Here is a 14,843-nt window from a genome sequence, read left to right as displayed (position 1 = left end):
ATGGATTCAAATGTTGACTTTTTTAAACGCATAATGTTGACACTTAAAATGGCAACTTCAGAATCAGAATCAGAATACTTTATTGATCCCTGGGGGAAATTATTTTTTGTTACAGTGCTCCATTTTAAACCATTTATTGATCTAATCAAAGCAGTTTTGTGTAGCAGTATAATTTATTTGAGTTGGTTCAAAAATGCTAATATTTCTTAAACCACTACATCACGGTGTTGCAAAGTAAAACGCATTTAAATATTTTAAGTTCCACAAAGCTGAAGACATTTCCTGCTGGATGAGTTTTCAGTGTGATGCGATACACTGCACAACACACGGCTGTTTTTTGCAGTTATTACAAAAGCATAACCGTTGCTAACCATTCAAATAAAAACCTTCCACACACTATACTAAATATATACAAACAATATGAAAGAAAGCTACACAATTCAACCTTATTTACTTTAACAGTAAAGTTGTGGTTTCCCCTTTAATTGGTGAGGGCGCCAGCTATCCTAATGATCCAAGTATTCATGTCCTTCACTGACTTATACTCAAAAGGTTTCCACAACACAGCAACTACTGACTCCATGTAACATAAAACCAGAGATTGTTGAGAGGAATGCAAAGAAAGGGGGGAGAAAAACAGCTAATGTTTTGAAATAACATTCATCAGCAGTTTTTATGTTATAGTGAGTCTAGAATAACCATCTCCATGCATTTCTGTGTTACATATGGGACTGAATGAATATATTTCACTTCTTTATAGGCACGCCATCTGAGTAATCCTCCAGTAATCCAGCCAAATGGTTGTTGTGCGTCTTGAAGTTTCTCTTCCTCGGTCCGGCTGGCTTCTTTCTCTTTTGAATTGGTAACTGTGAAGAGCAAAGATAATCAGCTCTCATTCATTTCCTTGAACAGGTGTAACCATAAGAACTGCATATTAAAGACTTTCTTATTTCTTTCTAACAAATCTCTCTCTCTCACACACACACACACACATACATACATATGTGTGTGTGAATTAAAAAAAACAAAAAAAACACTGACCACTTTCTTTGGTCCCGTTTCTTGCATGGAGGAAATGCCTTGTTTCTTCAGGTACTCTTCAATCTTGTCCTCATCTATAGAGTCAACTGGAACACTCCTCCACAGCTTCTGAAATTCTGACATTGAAAGCAGCTACACTTGAAGAGCCGGACACATAATCTTAACTAACCAAACAAGTCACAGACCTGAATGAAATGCATAATATGAGTTTTACAAAACACTTCTGATATAGATCTAATACAACAAACATTTCATTTCACAGTTGAAGTAAAGTTGCCTGAATCTTCGTCAAAGCCAAATTGGTTTTCACTTTGCACATGCTCCACCTCTCCAAATAGCACTGAAATTTGGCAAAAACATTATAGCTTAAGTTGCAGACAAAGGCAATATAAAGCATGCTGTACCCCCAACATGGATCACAAGTAACATCGGAGGACAGAAATTCAGATCATTATGAATGTTCCAGTTCTAACTCGCGAAAATGTATGACGAAGACTTCCTTGATGTTAATTCTAACAACTTACCCAAGTCAAAATTGATAGCATAAACGTAGCTATTGTGAGATTGCCCACCGGTTTGAAGCATGTAGCCTTGAGAATTTCTGGACCTTGGTTGTTGGTCACTCAAGTGGTTAGCCAATGAGTTGTGTACCAAGGATAATCCTCCGTTTGCTGATCTTATTGTAAAGCACTTTGTGATTTTTATCTGTGAAATGTGCTATATAAATAAATTTTACTTACTTACTCCATTTTGAAATACAGTTTGACCAGGATTTACAAAATATACTTTTTTGATTTAATATGATTAAAATTTAGTCATAGTATAACTGAATCCATAAACAACAAGAAAATGTTCACAGAGTTTTAGCTGATTTCAGTTCGACTTCTATAGAACTGATAGTCTTTTTGCAACCACAGCTATCGCCATCTGGTGGCATTCAGTTAGAATGCAGGTTTTCAGACAATTCACTAGCTTATTACTTATAAGCTACATCCATTTTTTTTTTAAATCTCTATGGTGATAATTTCACACTTGGAAAATTCTTACATGAAATGAATGCAGAGTGAGGGCCAACTGGGTATGCATAGCATGCATAATAGTCAGTTTAGGTCAAAGACGGATACACAGAGAAAGAGGAAGACATGTCACCGTACAATTTACGGATAGACCAATACCGATATACCAATACTCACCTTCATCTACCGCAAACTGGCAATGCTTGTCATTGTAGAACAAGATCTTTTTCTTGTCTGGTCTTGTAACAAAGATGATCTGATCCCCCAAAGCCTGTGAACGATCACACAAGAAGTCTTTACCATGCTTTAATTGTTTAGTTGCCACAGTGTTCGCACATCACCGAGTGGCATCTTAGTGGTGTTTCCCTAAAAACTGAATAATGTTTAATACCTTGATGGCCTTGGCTGAATTGGGCAGCCCTTCCTCTACATCTTCTAGTAAGACTCCTCCCAGGCCCAGTTGGTCGTGCTTATCCAGCAGCCTCAGTAAGGCTTTCTTGTCCTTCAGGTTGTATTTAGGCTTGAAGCCATAGGTTCCATCCCGGACTTCAATTTTTGGATTGCTGACCAAGGCCTGAGATTGGTAGGTGAAAGTAAAGCACAAGATTATATATAACCCCCCTCCAATAAAAAACAAAATATAATAAAAACTGACACCTTGAAAAGACTAAACAAATAGTACAGTAGCTTTTTCTTCTTCGGTAAGTGTAGCCTTCCAATGTAAAAAGATGGCTTAATGTCATACGATGTATTATCAGCTTAATTTCTCATCACTTACTTTCAATGGCTTTTTTGTTTTGCAACATACCGAATATGTTTGGATGAGAATAACTTACAAATTAGCTTGAGGGGAAAAAACAAGTATTGTGTAGATTTAAGGTGAGACTCGTAAAAGAAATTGCTCAGAGAAAACGCAATTGACCTTAGTACTACTGACAATAAAAGATAGAGGTATGGCATTAAAAATAGCACAAAAGCACCTCATTCATGAGCCACTGTTTCTGCTTCATGCTTATGTCAAGAAGTTTGGTCTCATCAAGAATCTCATCTAAGGTCAGGAAGTGCGTGTCCCCATTCTGATGCCTCGTCTGAGAGATTAAGGACAGAAAAGCAGACATTAGGTAAACACACACACAAAACAATATTCACAGCTCTCTTATTTTCTGCACCATGGAGAAGATTTTAGGCAAATATCTACAGTAATTTTATAGGATTCAGAACTGTGCATTCAACAGGTGGCACAAATGCACACATTTAACAGGAAAATCTGTCAATCTGAGTGTGAGTTCTTCACCGAGGAATGAGTCAAACAGCTAGTGTGACAAGGCCTGGCTGCCTGTTTGCAGAGCCACAGCATGATAAACAAGCTGTTAACATACCAAAAGAAAGACTGGGGACCAAATGTTAACCCAGCGGGCACAAATGACTCACTCATGTTTTACAACAGACAAATGTCAAGCTTTATTATTAAACAGTTTGGTGAAAAGATAAAATCTTATTATTTGTGTTGGTCCTGCTGAAAAAAAAGGTTTTAATGTCCCCCTCAAAATCCTCATTACCTTCATGTAATTTACTATCTTGGCCAGGCAACCAAACTTGTACCCAGAGCTCGTCTTAATGTTGAAGCTGCCATTAGATTCTGTGGAAAAAAAACAACAACATTTAAGTTTAACCAATTTATTATCGCAAGACTGAATGTACAGTGAGATTTGAGAACTACATGGACTGACATATTTGTGCAAGAACACTTTGCTGAAAATGTATTTCAGATAATTGACTACTGTCATGTCAGCTCCTGTCAAATGAGCAGCGAGTGTTTAATGAGGTCATTAAAATCCTAACTGCATTCATTATTTGACATTTTCTTATTGTCAATATTCAGTGAAAAGACAGAAGCAAACAATGCATTTGTTTGCCACTCTCTATTTTGCCTGTCAGCCTTCATTTGTTCCTATTGAAGACGCTATCATCTGAAACAGGTCAAAGGAACACAATGACATTGAGGCTAATTCAGGTTTTAAGCAAACCTGACTCATACGAGAGTTAATGCTGGGGACTACTTCCAGATACAAAGTAACACTCCAGGAAGCTAGTGAGTATTTACAGCTGCAGGGTATGTATTTTGGGTAACACAGAAACACGTCACGCAGTGCAAAAATGTGGCAGATTTAAATGTTTGCAACATTAAAATACTACACAAGTCATATATCAAGCCAATCTGATTTAGTTTGACTTGAAGTCCGGCCAGCTGGTCTTATTCTCTGCTGGAGTCCAATAATGCTGCTCCCCTCAGAGACTGACTGAGGTCTGGACTCGGCATTCACCAATCAAAGCTGAAAACAGACACTGATTCATGAATGATTCATTGTGTAGGCGGGAGCTTCTGTTGCTTTGAGCTGCACAGTAGGCAGGACGGTGAAACTGTGACAGACCAGCTAACGAATGGTGCAGAGGCAGGGCTAATAGAAAGGAGCCAATGATGTAGACAATCCTGTGCTGTTCAGCTGAGACATGAAGAGCTGCAAGGAGTGGCGGTGGAGGAGAGCGACTGAAAGTGCACGAGAGCACTGAGGAGGAAAGCAGGTTGAAGAGTGAATGTGGAGGAGGGAAAGAGTGTAAACGAAGAAGATAGGTGGAGCACCAAAAAGAGGAGAGACATTTGTCGGCTTACATCTTCTAAAAACTGAGCCAGACACACAGGTGAGTCTGCATGTTTTTCTGAACACCATCCTCTGAATAATGTGCGTGACATCAACAGATCATAATAATCCACAATATAAATTTAAGCTACAGGCTACAGGCTGCACTGGGTTTTCACTATGAAGATATGAATATGAGGATTTTTTTTTAGAGCGTTCTAATATTTGCAGGATGAAGTCATGCATCTTTAAATGCAGTGGATGTATTTACAAAGCCAGGTCCTTTTGCGTAGGAATTACAACATTTAGACTGTATAAGTGAACAGTGGATTAAATATACATGGATCTGTCTGCTTTCTACCCACTTGAATACCAAGCATCAGAACCTGTCTGTGTGTACTTATGGATATCATGTATGTGTTTGTTTAAATGCATGACTCAAGACAAATCAATGAAGGACTGAGTGCTGTGAGGAGCCAGCCAGGGGCATTAGGAGTGTGTGTGTGTGTGTGTGTGTGTGTGTGTGTGTGTGTGTGTGTGTGTGTGTGTGTGTGTGTGTGTGTGTGTGTGAGAGAGAGACAGCCACTGTGTAGAGAGGAACCTCCAGCTCTACACCTTCAGAGCCTGGCTGGGGTGGGGCTGTTTTGGTGAGTGATAACAGATGCAGGAGTCAATCTGTCCCTGTCTGTATAATTGCTCTGACAAAAGAAAGGAGGGTGACCCCCCCCCGGGGGGGGGGGGGGGGGGGGGGGGGGGGGGTATAAATTAGTAACAGAGGTTGTTGTAAAGCCATGACTTGAGGTGAAACTGATATTAGGAGCTGGGTTTGTAACAACAGGATCAAAACAGTTGATTCAACGCAAAAGAAAACAACACAAAACCCATACTGTACACACAACTTCCAGACAAAGTGGGGAGAATCTGGTGAGGGCAATGTTCAAAGCTGTCCTTCCTCACATGTAGAGCATAATAAAGGAGACAGCCTGTCCAGCAGTCACGTGCTACCTGTGATCTCAAATGACAATTACCTTGACTACTCTCAATTGCACACTGATACACACTGCATGGACTTTTTCTATTCTTACATGCACTTCCATCAGGTGTCAAGAGAATTTCAGACTAAGATGAAGCAACCAATGAAAATGTCTCACCAGGACAAGCCACTAAGCTTTTTCACATTTAAGTTCCCAGGTCACCTGAAACTCAAGTTACAAACCCACTAAAATAAACACACAAACAAGTCATATTAAAACAACACAAGTCTATGCACGATGGCATGTGTTTGCACACATTTAGCCTTATTAAATCTCTAAAGGAAGAGATGGTGGAAAGAGATGCACTCACGCCCCACTCCTACAACTGGGTCATCTGCCTTCGCCTCAATATTTCATGCACAAATGTCTGTGATTGTCTGCATACAAGTGTGTGTTAAGAGCATGTATGTGCACTTTTGTGCATGGCTGTGTGGGCAGAGACACTCCACAGTGTGCCCCGAGGATTTTAAAATGGTAGGTGTTGGCTAAAAATGGGAAAGAACAGCTGAAGTGAGGCAAATGTGCACTTGAAGGATCTCTTAAGTTCATTATTTTATTACAGTTCCGTTACTACATTTGTATAAGGCATTGTGGCCAAAGAGCTGCACACCAAGCATAGATGGCACAGTTCTCTACACACCCATCCTTTATTACCAGCCTTTTAAGGCTATTTTTGTTCTGAGCAGATGGCCTCAGTAGGGTTTCTGGTGTTTTGCAATATAACCTGTGCTATAATAATACACCATCTTCTCATTTCACACAAAAAAATATGTCTGTAATGACAGATGTAGACTAGGTTTTGTTTACATACATACAAAGCAGTTTATCTTTTTACAACATGATCCCCTTCGTGACTGATAACGAAGCGTTACATTCATTACAACAAATTACCTATAAGAGTATTTGATAGTTTTATGAGAGTAAATGAGTTTCCATGTCTGCCTGCTGTCTCGAGTGGAACAAATTCCTTTTTCAATATCAGTATCACAAAGATCATTAGTTTTAGTTTTGTTTTTAATTATCACAATAATCAGGAGCAAATGCTTCAAAAAATCCTGGAATAGAGCCAGGCACATCTGGTTAAAAGCACTGCATCACAATGTGTTATGCCCTGAAGACAAATTCTCCCATTACTGTCATTTTTTAATCAGCCTCACACCATGAAAACACGAATTTAACAACCGCTGCTTTCATTTTGAAATTTGATCTGCAGTAAAACCAAGACCCAAACACTGTCATAAGCATTAACAATCTTTTTTTCCTTGTGTCTTATTGTTTCCAACCAGAAATCATGACCAACATCACAGCTACTGTTCATCCAAACAATCTCCCACTGCGAGAAGAGGGAGTCCCTCTGTCCCTCGTCTCCTTTCAGGTCCAGGAAGTCTACCCATTTCATGATGGCTGGAATGTGGCCTGTTTTGTCATCCTTCTTCTTTTTATTCTCACCGTCCTGTCCTTGGCAGCGTTGGCTGTGCTCTATGAGCTGCTGGACTGTGGGTGCTGCGCCAAAGGGAAAACACACCACCAGCTACAGGAGGAAGGGCCGGGAAGCTGCAGCAAGCTTATGAGTAGCATGTGCAAGGAGCCAGAATCCCACACTGAGGTGGTATAGTGGCAACAAGGACGAAGTAAAGAATAATAGGAATTTGGATATTGTTGCTCATTTGGACAGGACCACACTACTGACTAAGATGTTTGCAAAAATGAACTCCCAAAACCCCCCCAAAACACTCAAAGTAATTCAGTTGTTCACAATTAGAGGTGAAAGCTGGTGACTGAACGATATAAATGTATCTTCCCACATCTACCGCAGACCCCGAAAGCCATATTTCACTTCTGAAATACTCCCAGAAGAAAAGAAGATCACCTGAGTATTTATAACATGGCTTAAAAACACAAATTTACACTACTTAAAGTACCCATATTATGCCCTTTGAATTATTCCCTACAACTTTATTCGAAGCCCATTTCTATGGAAGCCCGTTTCCGCCACTAAAAAAAAAAAAAGCTAGTATCCATAACTCGAAATTTCGAGTTATTTTCTCGAAATTTCGAGTTATTTTTCTCAAAATTTCGAGTTAGCTCTGCCAATCAAAAATATACGTGAATGAGGTCGCTTTCTTGTTACCTGGAAGCATATGGCGCAGGACCGCGCACTCAAAAACGGATCCCAACAAATTAAAGTATGTTTGCTGATAGTAACACCATGTGATTCAGCTAATAACACAGGGATTTCATCATTTGTGAAGCCAGGCTGAAAACACTCAGCAATCTGTGCATTCACGACTGGATGTAATACCGGTAGCTTAGCTGTAGCATTTGTAGCTGAGGGCTTCAGCTTCCGGGTAACATGGAAATGACGTCATTCACGTAGATTACTGATTGGCAGCGCTAACTCGAAATTTCGAGTTGCTTTTCTCAAAATTTTGAGTTAATATGTCGAAATTTCGAGAAAATAACTCGAAATTTCGAGAAAATAACTCGAAATTTCGAGAAAATAACTCAAATTTTGAGTTATGGATCCTTTTTTTTTTTTTAGTGGCGGAAACGGGCTTCCATACATTTCAAAACACTTATTAGTGAGAAAACTTTGCCTTTATTTTTATGGGAATGTTGCCAGGACAACAGAAAATCCCCTATGTTTAGTGCTAATACAGCTAGAGCTTCTGTACTCATCTCTTGCTCACAGAAATTGTATTCTAATACTGCAGAATTTCCAATAAAGCACTTCTCATTTACATAATATTCTTTTTCAGGTGTAAGCAAATAATCTCGATAAACTAGTCATAAACAGCCTGTTACCATAAACCATATACTATTTTTAAGCTATTTTCCACCCACTCCTCTGCATAGCTTAGGTCCTCACAAAAGCAACACTGGCTGACAAAAACAAGCTAAAGACTACGGCTCTACTTTACATTATATTGAAAGAGACATGAGCAAAACAAAGGGTAAAAGACGTGCTGCAGCAGTGTACAGTATAACAAAACTAATGCATGCATGTCCGTGTGTTTTACAAGTCTAAGCTGATGACTCAGCTAGTCCTAAGCACCAAGACAATAGTTAGCTGATGCATCTCTTAAGGTTACTCTTCATCATATATAAATGAGGCAAATTGTTATTCAGTTATTTTCTGCTGATATACACATGAAATAAACTCCTCGTGTCTACAAATCTGCCTCTTCTGCCTGCCAGTGTACGATGCTACACAAGCAGCTCAGCTCTTTTATCCATGTCATATAGTGGGTGGCTAGTGCTACATCAATAAAGTGTAATGCTTAATTGTTTTGAACACTCTGCCTTTGGGTCGAACAGTTTTCCTGGACGAAACCCTGTAAATAATCTTATCCTGGTACACCACTAAAATACATTCATGGGCTTGTTAAGGGGCATGACATGGGGACTTTAATATAGGCTGTGGCAGAATGTGTTGCATTAAATGGGCATTTTCTTAGTTTGATTATTTTGGAAACTGATTATTAAGTTGCATGGGAAAAAAAACGTTGGGGAAAAAAGCATTTTCTTACCCTGCTATATGGGTGTTAAAAAAAAAAACCTGTTCAGAAAAAACAACTACTGTGTGAGTGCTTTTTTTGTGACCTACTGGATGCAGTGAGCTTCTTCAAGACATGCTGTTTCTGAAATTGCCGTCCAAATCTTATTACAACAATATCTGTTGATCAAGCCTAGTCAGATGAAATCATTGCTTAGGATAAAGCTGGTGTTCTTCAGTAAATTGTAAGCCAGTGTTGTCAACATGTTTAGCACTGCAACATTATCTCATGACAAGTTCGCATGCTGCACAGTGATGTACGGTAAAATGTTATATTGAGCACTATGTGTAATTTCATGCCTTACCACAAAACGCCTAATAAAAGCTGACTCACTTTTCTGTTAACAGAAGTAGCTTTTTCTTTAAGAGTATATGGCGTGACATTGCAATTTCGAACGGATGCCAAGAGGCCACTGCTCACAATTCTTATGTTGTATATATATTTATGCATGTTGCTTTAATTCATCTGAAAGAACATTTTAAATGCAAAAGTGTCATAAGTATCACTTGTAATCCAATTTTCTTTTATCTAAATTTGACTGAGCAGTAAGAATTCTAGTTTTTTGGGTTAAGCTAAGGATTTAGAATGAGAAAAGATCGTCACCTGATTAATTTAACCTGTGAAGTAAGGTTCTTTCTTATTAGAAATAACAACCAGGAGAGTGTATTATTCCAGTGTCTTGGTTGTCTTGTTGAATCACAGTTAGGGCTGAACGATATATCGCATTTGCGATAATATCGCGACATGATCAAGTGCAATTTTCTAACCGCAAAGGCTGCGATTATACTGCGATTATATTATACAATTCATGGGCTGCATCCTCCTGAGGCCGCATTTGTAGACCGATTACGTCACAGCGACGCGCCGAAGGCTGTCCAAATTACTACCATATCCCAGAATTCATAGCGCGGCCCAGCCAAACTCCAGTTTCCAGCAATGGCGGCCGCTACTAAGTTTTAAAATTACTCATACTAATCTTTCTGGGTCACAAAATAAACTTTTAACATATTTTCAGGCGAGAAAGTAGTTGTGTAAACATCAAATATCTGCTCGGTTTATCAAGATATCCCATATTTGCAAAAGTGCTTCGACGTTTTCAGAGGCGTCTGCTACCCACCAGCTCGACAGCTAGCCGGGAGCTCGAGGGTTACTGATGCGGCCGAGAACGGCACAACTCCCGGCACATCATTTTCAGATCACCGCGGAGTTTCGCTGCTCGGGTTAAACGTAATATATAAGTCACTTAGACAACCTAAAAATGTTATTGTTGGGCTTTTTTCAGTGTTTTGTTTGTTCGTGAGTAAATCGGTTTGGCTGAGATTAAAGTTATTAGATTAGATAAAATAAAACTTTATTAATCCCCCGGGTGGGTTCCTCCTTGGTTTTCACACAGCTGACTAAACGTCAAACAGAAAACTTATTAAACAGAAGTATGAGACAGTCGAGAATTTACACCAGTGTCTGGTTATATTTTAGATAGCAAGAAGCAGACGGCCGAGTTTATTAAACTCCACCGAGACAGCGGTGACGCTAATCAGAACTAGACCGTCCAATTTCACGCCTTTAAACTTTAAAGGCGTGTTTGTGTGTGTGTTTATACAATTGCTATTATGTTTGCACTTTATGTGTAATGTTACTGACTGCAGAGATCAGTAAGATGTGTGTATTTTTTATTTATTAGTTTTATTTATTTAATATTATTTTTTAATTGAATGACTGTCTAGTAGTTCACAGATGTCGAAAAACTGAGTGTGGTAAAGCCACTGATTTTTTTTATGTATATTTCTGCAATCTGCACATTGTACTGACTTTCATTTTAATGTTTACACCAGGGTTCCTTGTCAGCACTTTATGCTCAGATGTTTGTAAGCTAAAAATAAACTATTGTGTATGTTCAAATATACTGTTGTGATTGAAGAAGTTAAATAAAAATGTCAGTCATCAATTCATGCATCACCTCATGTCATCATAACAGAGGTCTGTCTTCCAGGAAAGAACAGTTTAAAATTAATGTAATATAGTATTGGCCATACTATATGATGTATTGCTTGTCTTTGTTTAATAATACAGAAGACAAATACCTTAAAAAATAATCGCATATCGCATCGCAATCGCAATATTGGGGCAAAAAAATCGCAATTAGATTATTTTCCATAATCGTTCAGCCCTAATCACAGTAAACTGACACGCACAACTTTAATTACATGGATCCTCAATTTACTGTCAAGTCTTTAGGGCAGATTAATTTTGAGTATCGACCCAGTTGAAAGTTCCTTCATCCACTCTAAAATGTCTTTTGGTTCACTTGTTAGACTTTCATAATATAAAAAGCTATATACTGATGAGATGAGATTATTTTATTCAAAGCTAAAGCAACTAGCATTGGTGCATATTTAGGCCTTCGATTAGATATTAACCAGCTGGATGTGTGAAAATTGTTTTGGTGTCCAAATATGAGCAATCCGATTGTACAGAATAAGCCTGTTATGTTGCGAATAGATTTTGATTTTCAAAGAACTATAATTAATGGCACAGATAAACAAAAATCTACTTTTCTTCATTTAAAAATATGTTTTCCATTAAAGAAATTATTAATATTTATTTTCCCAAATCGTATTAAGTTACAGGATTTTCTGAATCAACAGAAAATAAGGTGATCTTCAAATAATCAATAGAAAATGTTTTTAGTTGTTGGTTTTTTTTTGTTTTTTTTATTCACTCGTGTCCATAATTTTCCCCTCATAGTTACTTTGAGCCATACTGAGGGTGCTCATTTGTGTCTGGCTCTGAGCTTTGTGAAACTTTAGCGTTAGCCACATTCCCTTTTCATATTTAAATGTCTAATTAGATTTCTTGTTTATCAATGTTTTCTCGCTGGTACCCCTACAGTGTACTTTGGTGAACTTTGTCTCTTCACTCACAGTGAGAAGCTTCCACACTAACACCATGTCAGGCTGTGAGAGTGCATGTGAATATTTTCCTACACTGCTATACAATCAGTTATATGGGAGACTGAATGGCCAGTCACTGGGCGGAGCTAAGCACTGGAAATCTGCAGAATCCAGTCCCTGGCCAGTCAGTCGATGCATCTCCTACTTGCCAACATATATCTACAGATGCTAGCCAGTGGTGATGTGAACCAATAGAGACATTAAAACACTAACAAACAAGAATAAGTGGTTTACAGCAACAAACATCACCCTTTTCAAGAAAATATTTTTCACCTACCACTACTGAGTTTGGAACTAGAGGAGCTCTCCTTGTCAACTTTGGGTTTCTTCTTTTTGTGTGATCCAGAGTCTGAGGCAGCCTGTCTCTTCTCTACAGTTGGGGTGGAAAGTGCCCTTTTCTTAAAAAGCTCCCTTTCTCTCAGTAGAGCAGGATCCATCCTGTTTGAAAGATAAAAAAAAAAAAAGAAGAAGATTCATTTAACAAAAGGCAAAGCAACAAAGCTCATTTTGATGGATTCAAGGAATCACATTCTTAATATATGTAAGTATACGTGTAAGTAGCAAGAACCTTTGGTGGCCTTTAGCTTCAGGGACTTATGAGCTGTCACCTGGTTGATCTTTTTGTAATAAAGCCATCAAGAAACGGTTTTTTTCCCCGATACCAACAAAACAACTGATATATTAAAAAAACTAAAAACTAAGCTGAAAAGTCATACAGCCAAATACTGTTCGGAGACGAACCATAGTTATTAAATTTTTTAGAATTAAATGGCGTTAGAGGGAAAACAGTCATTACCCCAGAGCCACAAACATAAAGCTAGTTAAACTAGCTAACAATAGCTAGTTTATTTTCAATTCCGATTACAAACGGCTTTCAGTTGACTTTGTGATCATGTAAATCCCATAATAACTACAACTAACATTATGTTAATAAGAGAACGTTACTGAGTATTATGGGGAAACCAGGATAAATAAACAAACGTGGTGAAACACTGTACCAGAAGCTTAGTAGTTAACCTAGCGTTAGCATCACGATTAATTCAACATTACCTGACACTTTGTTCCTGTTCTCACTCAGAGAAAGAAGAGGGTTAGTCCAAGAGCACTAACTATATGCTGTAGATGTAAAACAGAATGCGTCCTCCACCGAATCACTGTTTTTTGTCGTTCCTTCGGAGACAACACAAGTAAACTTCATACACAATTTTACTCATGCTGCACTTCCGTTTCTAGTTCGATTTTTCCGGTATCGACAGCGAAGCCTGTATGGCGTCATTACGTACGTACGACAAAACGATGATTTACGATGAATAAAAAACTGCACGTTTAGAAAATATTGATGACAACAATTTTCGAAATATATCTTCTATTTGTTTGGGTCCCTCTCGACAGATTAAATGTTTTGTTTTTTAATCCACCACAAAATCACATCAATTTACACGTTTTTTAACAAACTATAAAAGACAAAATATAAAAGAAAAAAAGATCACGCAGTAATTTTTGTTTGTGCAAAAGTTTGGTCTCTCCTTTATGCTATTTTGCTATAGTATTACTCGGGATTTATACTAATTGTCACATCCATATTCTTATTAACTACTGAAACGCTAAACAGGACAAGCCATAAAAATCAGAATCAGAATCAGAATCAGAATGGGGTTTATTGCCAAATGTTGAGCAGGTTTACAACATTAGGAAATTGCTGCGGTGCTTCAGTGCAAACATGGTGTCATAAATAACACTTAAATAGACATGGAAAAAATAAAAGTAGGGATAAGAATTAAAAGTGCTACGTGGAAAGATATGTGCATGAGATATACATGAGATATATACATGAGAGTAAGAATTAAGAGTGCTACGTTGAAAGATATATACATGAGTGCAGGTGGTGATCAGTGCCAAACATGGAATGATACAGTGAACACAGCGTAGGGTCATGTGTTAGTGGCGGGGACAGTCATATGGTTATTGTTCATGTGTCCAACAGCAGAGGGGAAGAAACTGTTCTTATGGCGAGAGGTTCTGGTGCGAATGGACCGGAGCCTCCTGCCTGAGGGGAGCACGTCAAACAGACTGTGTCCAGGGTGAGAAGGGTCAGCTGAGATCCGAGCTGCACGCCGCAATGTCCTGGAGGTGTACAGGTCCTGCAAAGATGGGAGTCTGCAGCCAATCACCTTCTCAGCAGAGCGCACAACACGCTGCAGTCTCTGTTTGTCCCTGATAGTGGCTCCAGCGTATACCACACGGTGATGGAGGAGGTGAGGATGGACTCAATGATTGCAGTGTAGAATTGCATCATCGTCCGTGTTGGCAGGTTGAATTTCTTCAGCTGCCTCAGGAAGTACATCCTCTGCTGGGCTTTCTTGATGACGGAGGTGATGGTGGGCTCCCACTTCAGGTCCTGGGTGATGGTGGTACCCAGGAAGCGGAATGAGTCCACAGAGGTGATGGGGGTGTCAGTCAGGATGATGGGGGGGGAGTGGGGCTGTGTGCTTCCTGAAGTCCACAATAATCTCCACTGTCTTCTGGGCATTCAGCACCAGGTTGTTGTGGCTGCACCAGGACACCAGACGTTCAACCTCCCTCCTGTAGGCAGACTCGTCCCCGT

At 39.0% G+C, this 14,843-nt stretch overlaps 1 protein-coding gene across 1 annotated transcript; it reads right to left on the bottom strand.

Moving 5' to 3' along the window:
* Positions 1-154: 154 nt before the first annotated feature.
* gtf2e2 (general transcription factor IIE, polypeptide 2, beta) lies at positions 155-13,471 on the bottom strand. The gene is made up of 8 exons (XM_080879226.1): positions 13,289-13,471; positions 12,516-12,676; positions 3,617-3,696; positions 3,038-3,145; positions 2,449-2,631; positions 2,235-2,328; positions 1,042-1,157; positions 155-866 (listed from the first exon to the last, which is right to left on the bottom strand). Exons 2-8 carry the CDS (start codon positions 12,673-12,675, stop codon positions 747-749), a joined length of 861 nt encoding a protein of 286 aa, XP_080735352.1. The 5' UTR covers position 12,676; positions 13,289-13,471; the 3' UTR covers positions 155-746.
* Positions 13,472-14,843: the final 1,372 nt, after the last annotated feature.

The sequence above is a fragment of the Rhamphochromis sp. 'chilingali' genome (genome assembly GCF_963969265.1).
Source record: "Rhamphochromis sp. 'chilingali' genome assembly, chromosome: 4".
In the NCBI taxonomy this organism is placed as follows: domain Eukaryota; kingdom Metazoa; phylum Chordata; class Actinopteri; order Cichliformes; family Cichlidae; genus Rhamphochromis; species Rhamphochromis sp. 'chilingali'.
The sequence above is the reverse complement of the archived record's forward strand: the minus strand, read 5'-3'. Positions and strand labels throughout refer to the sequence as shown.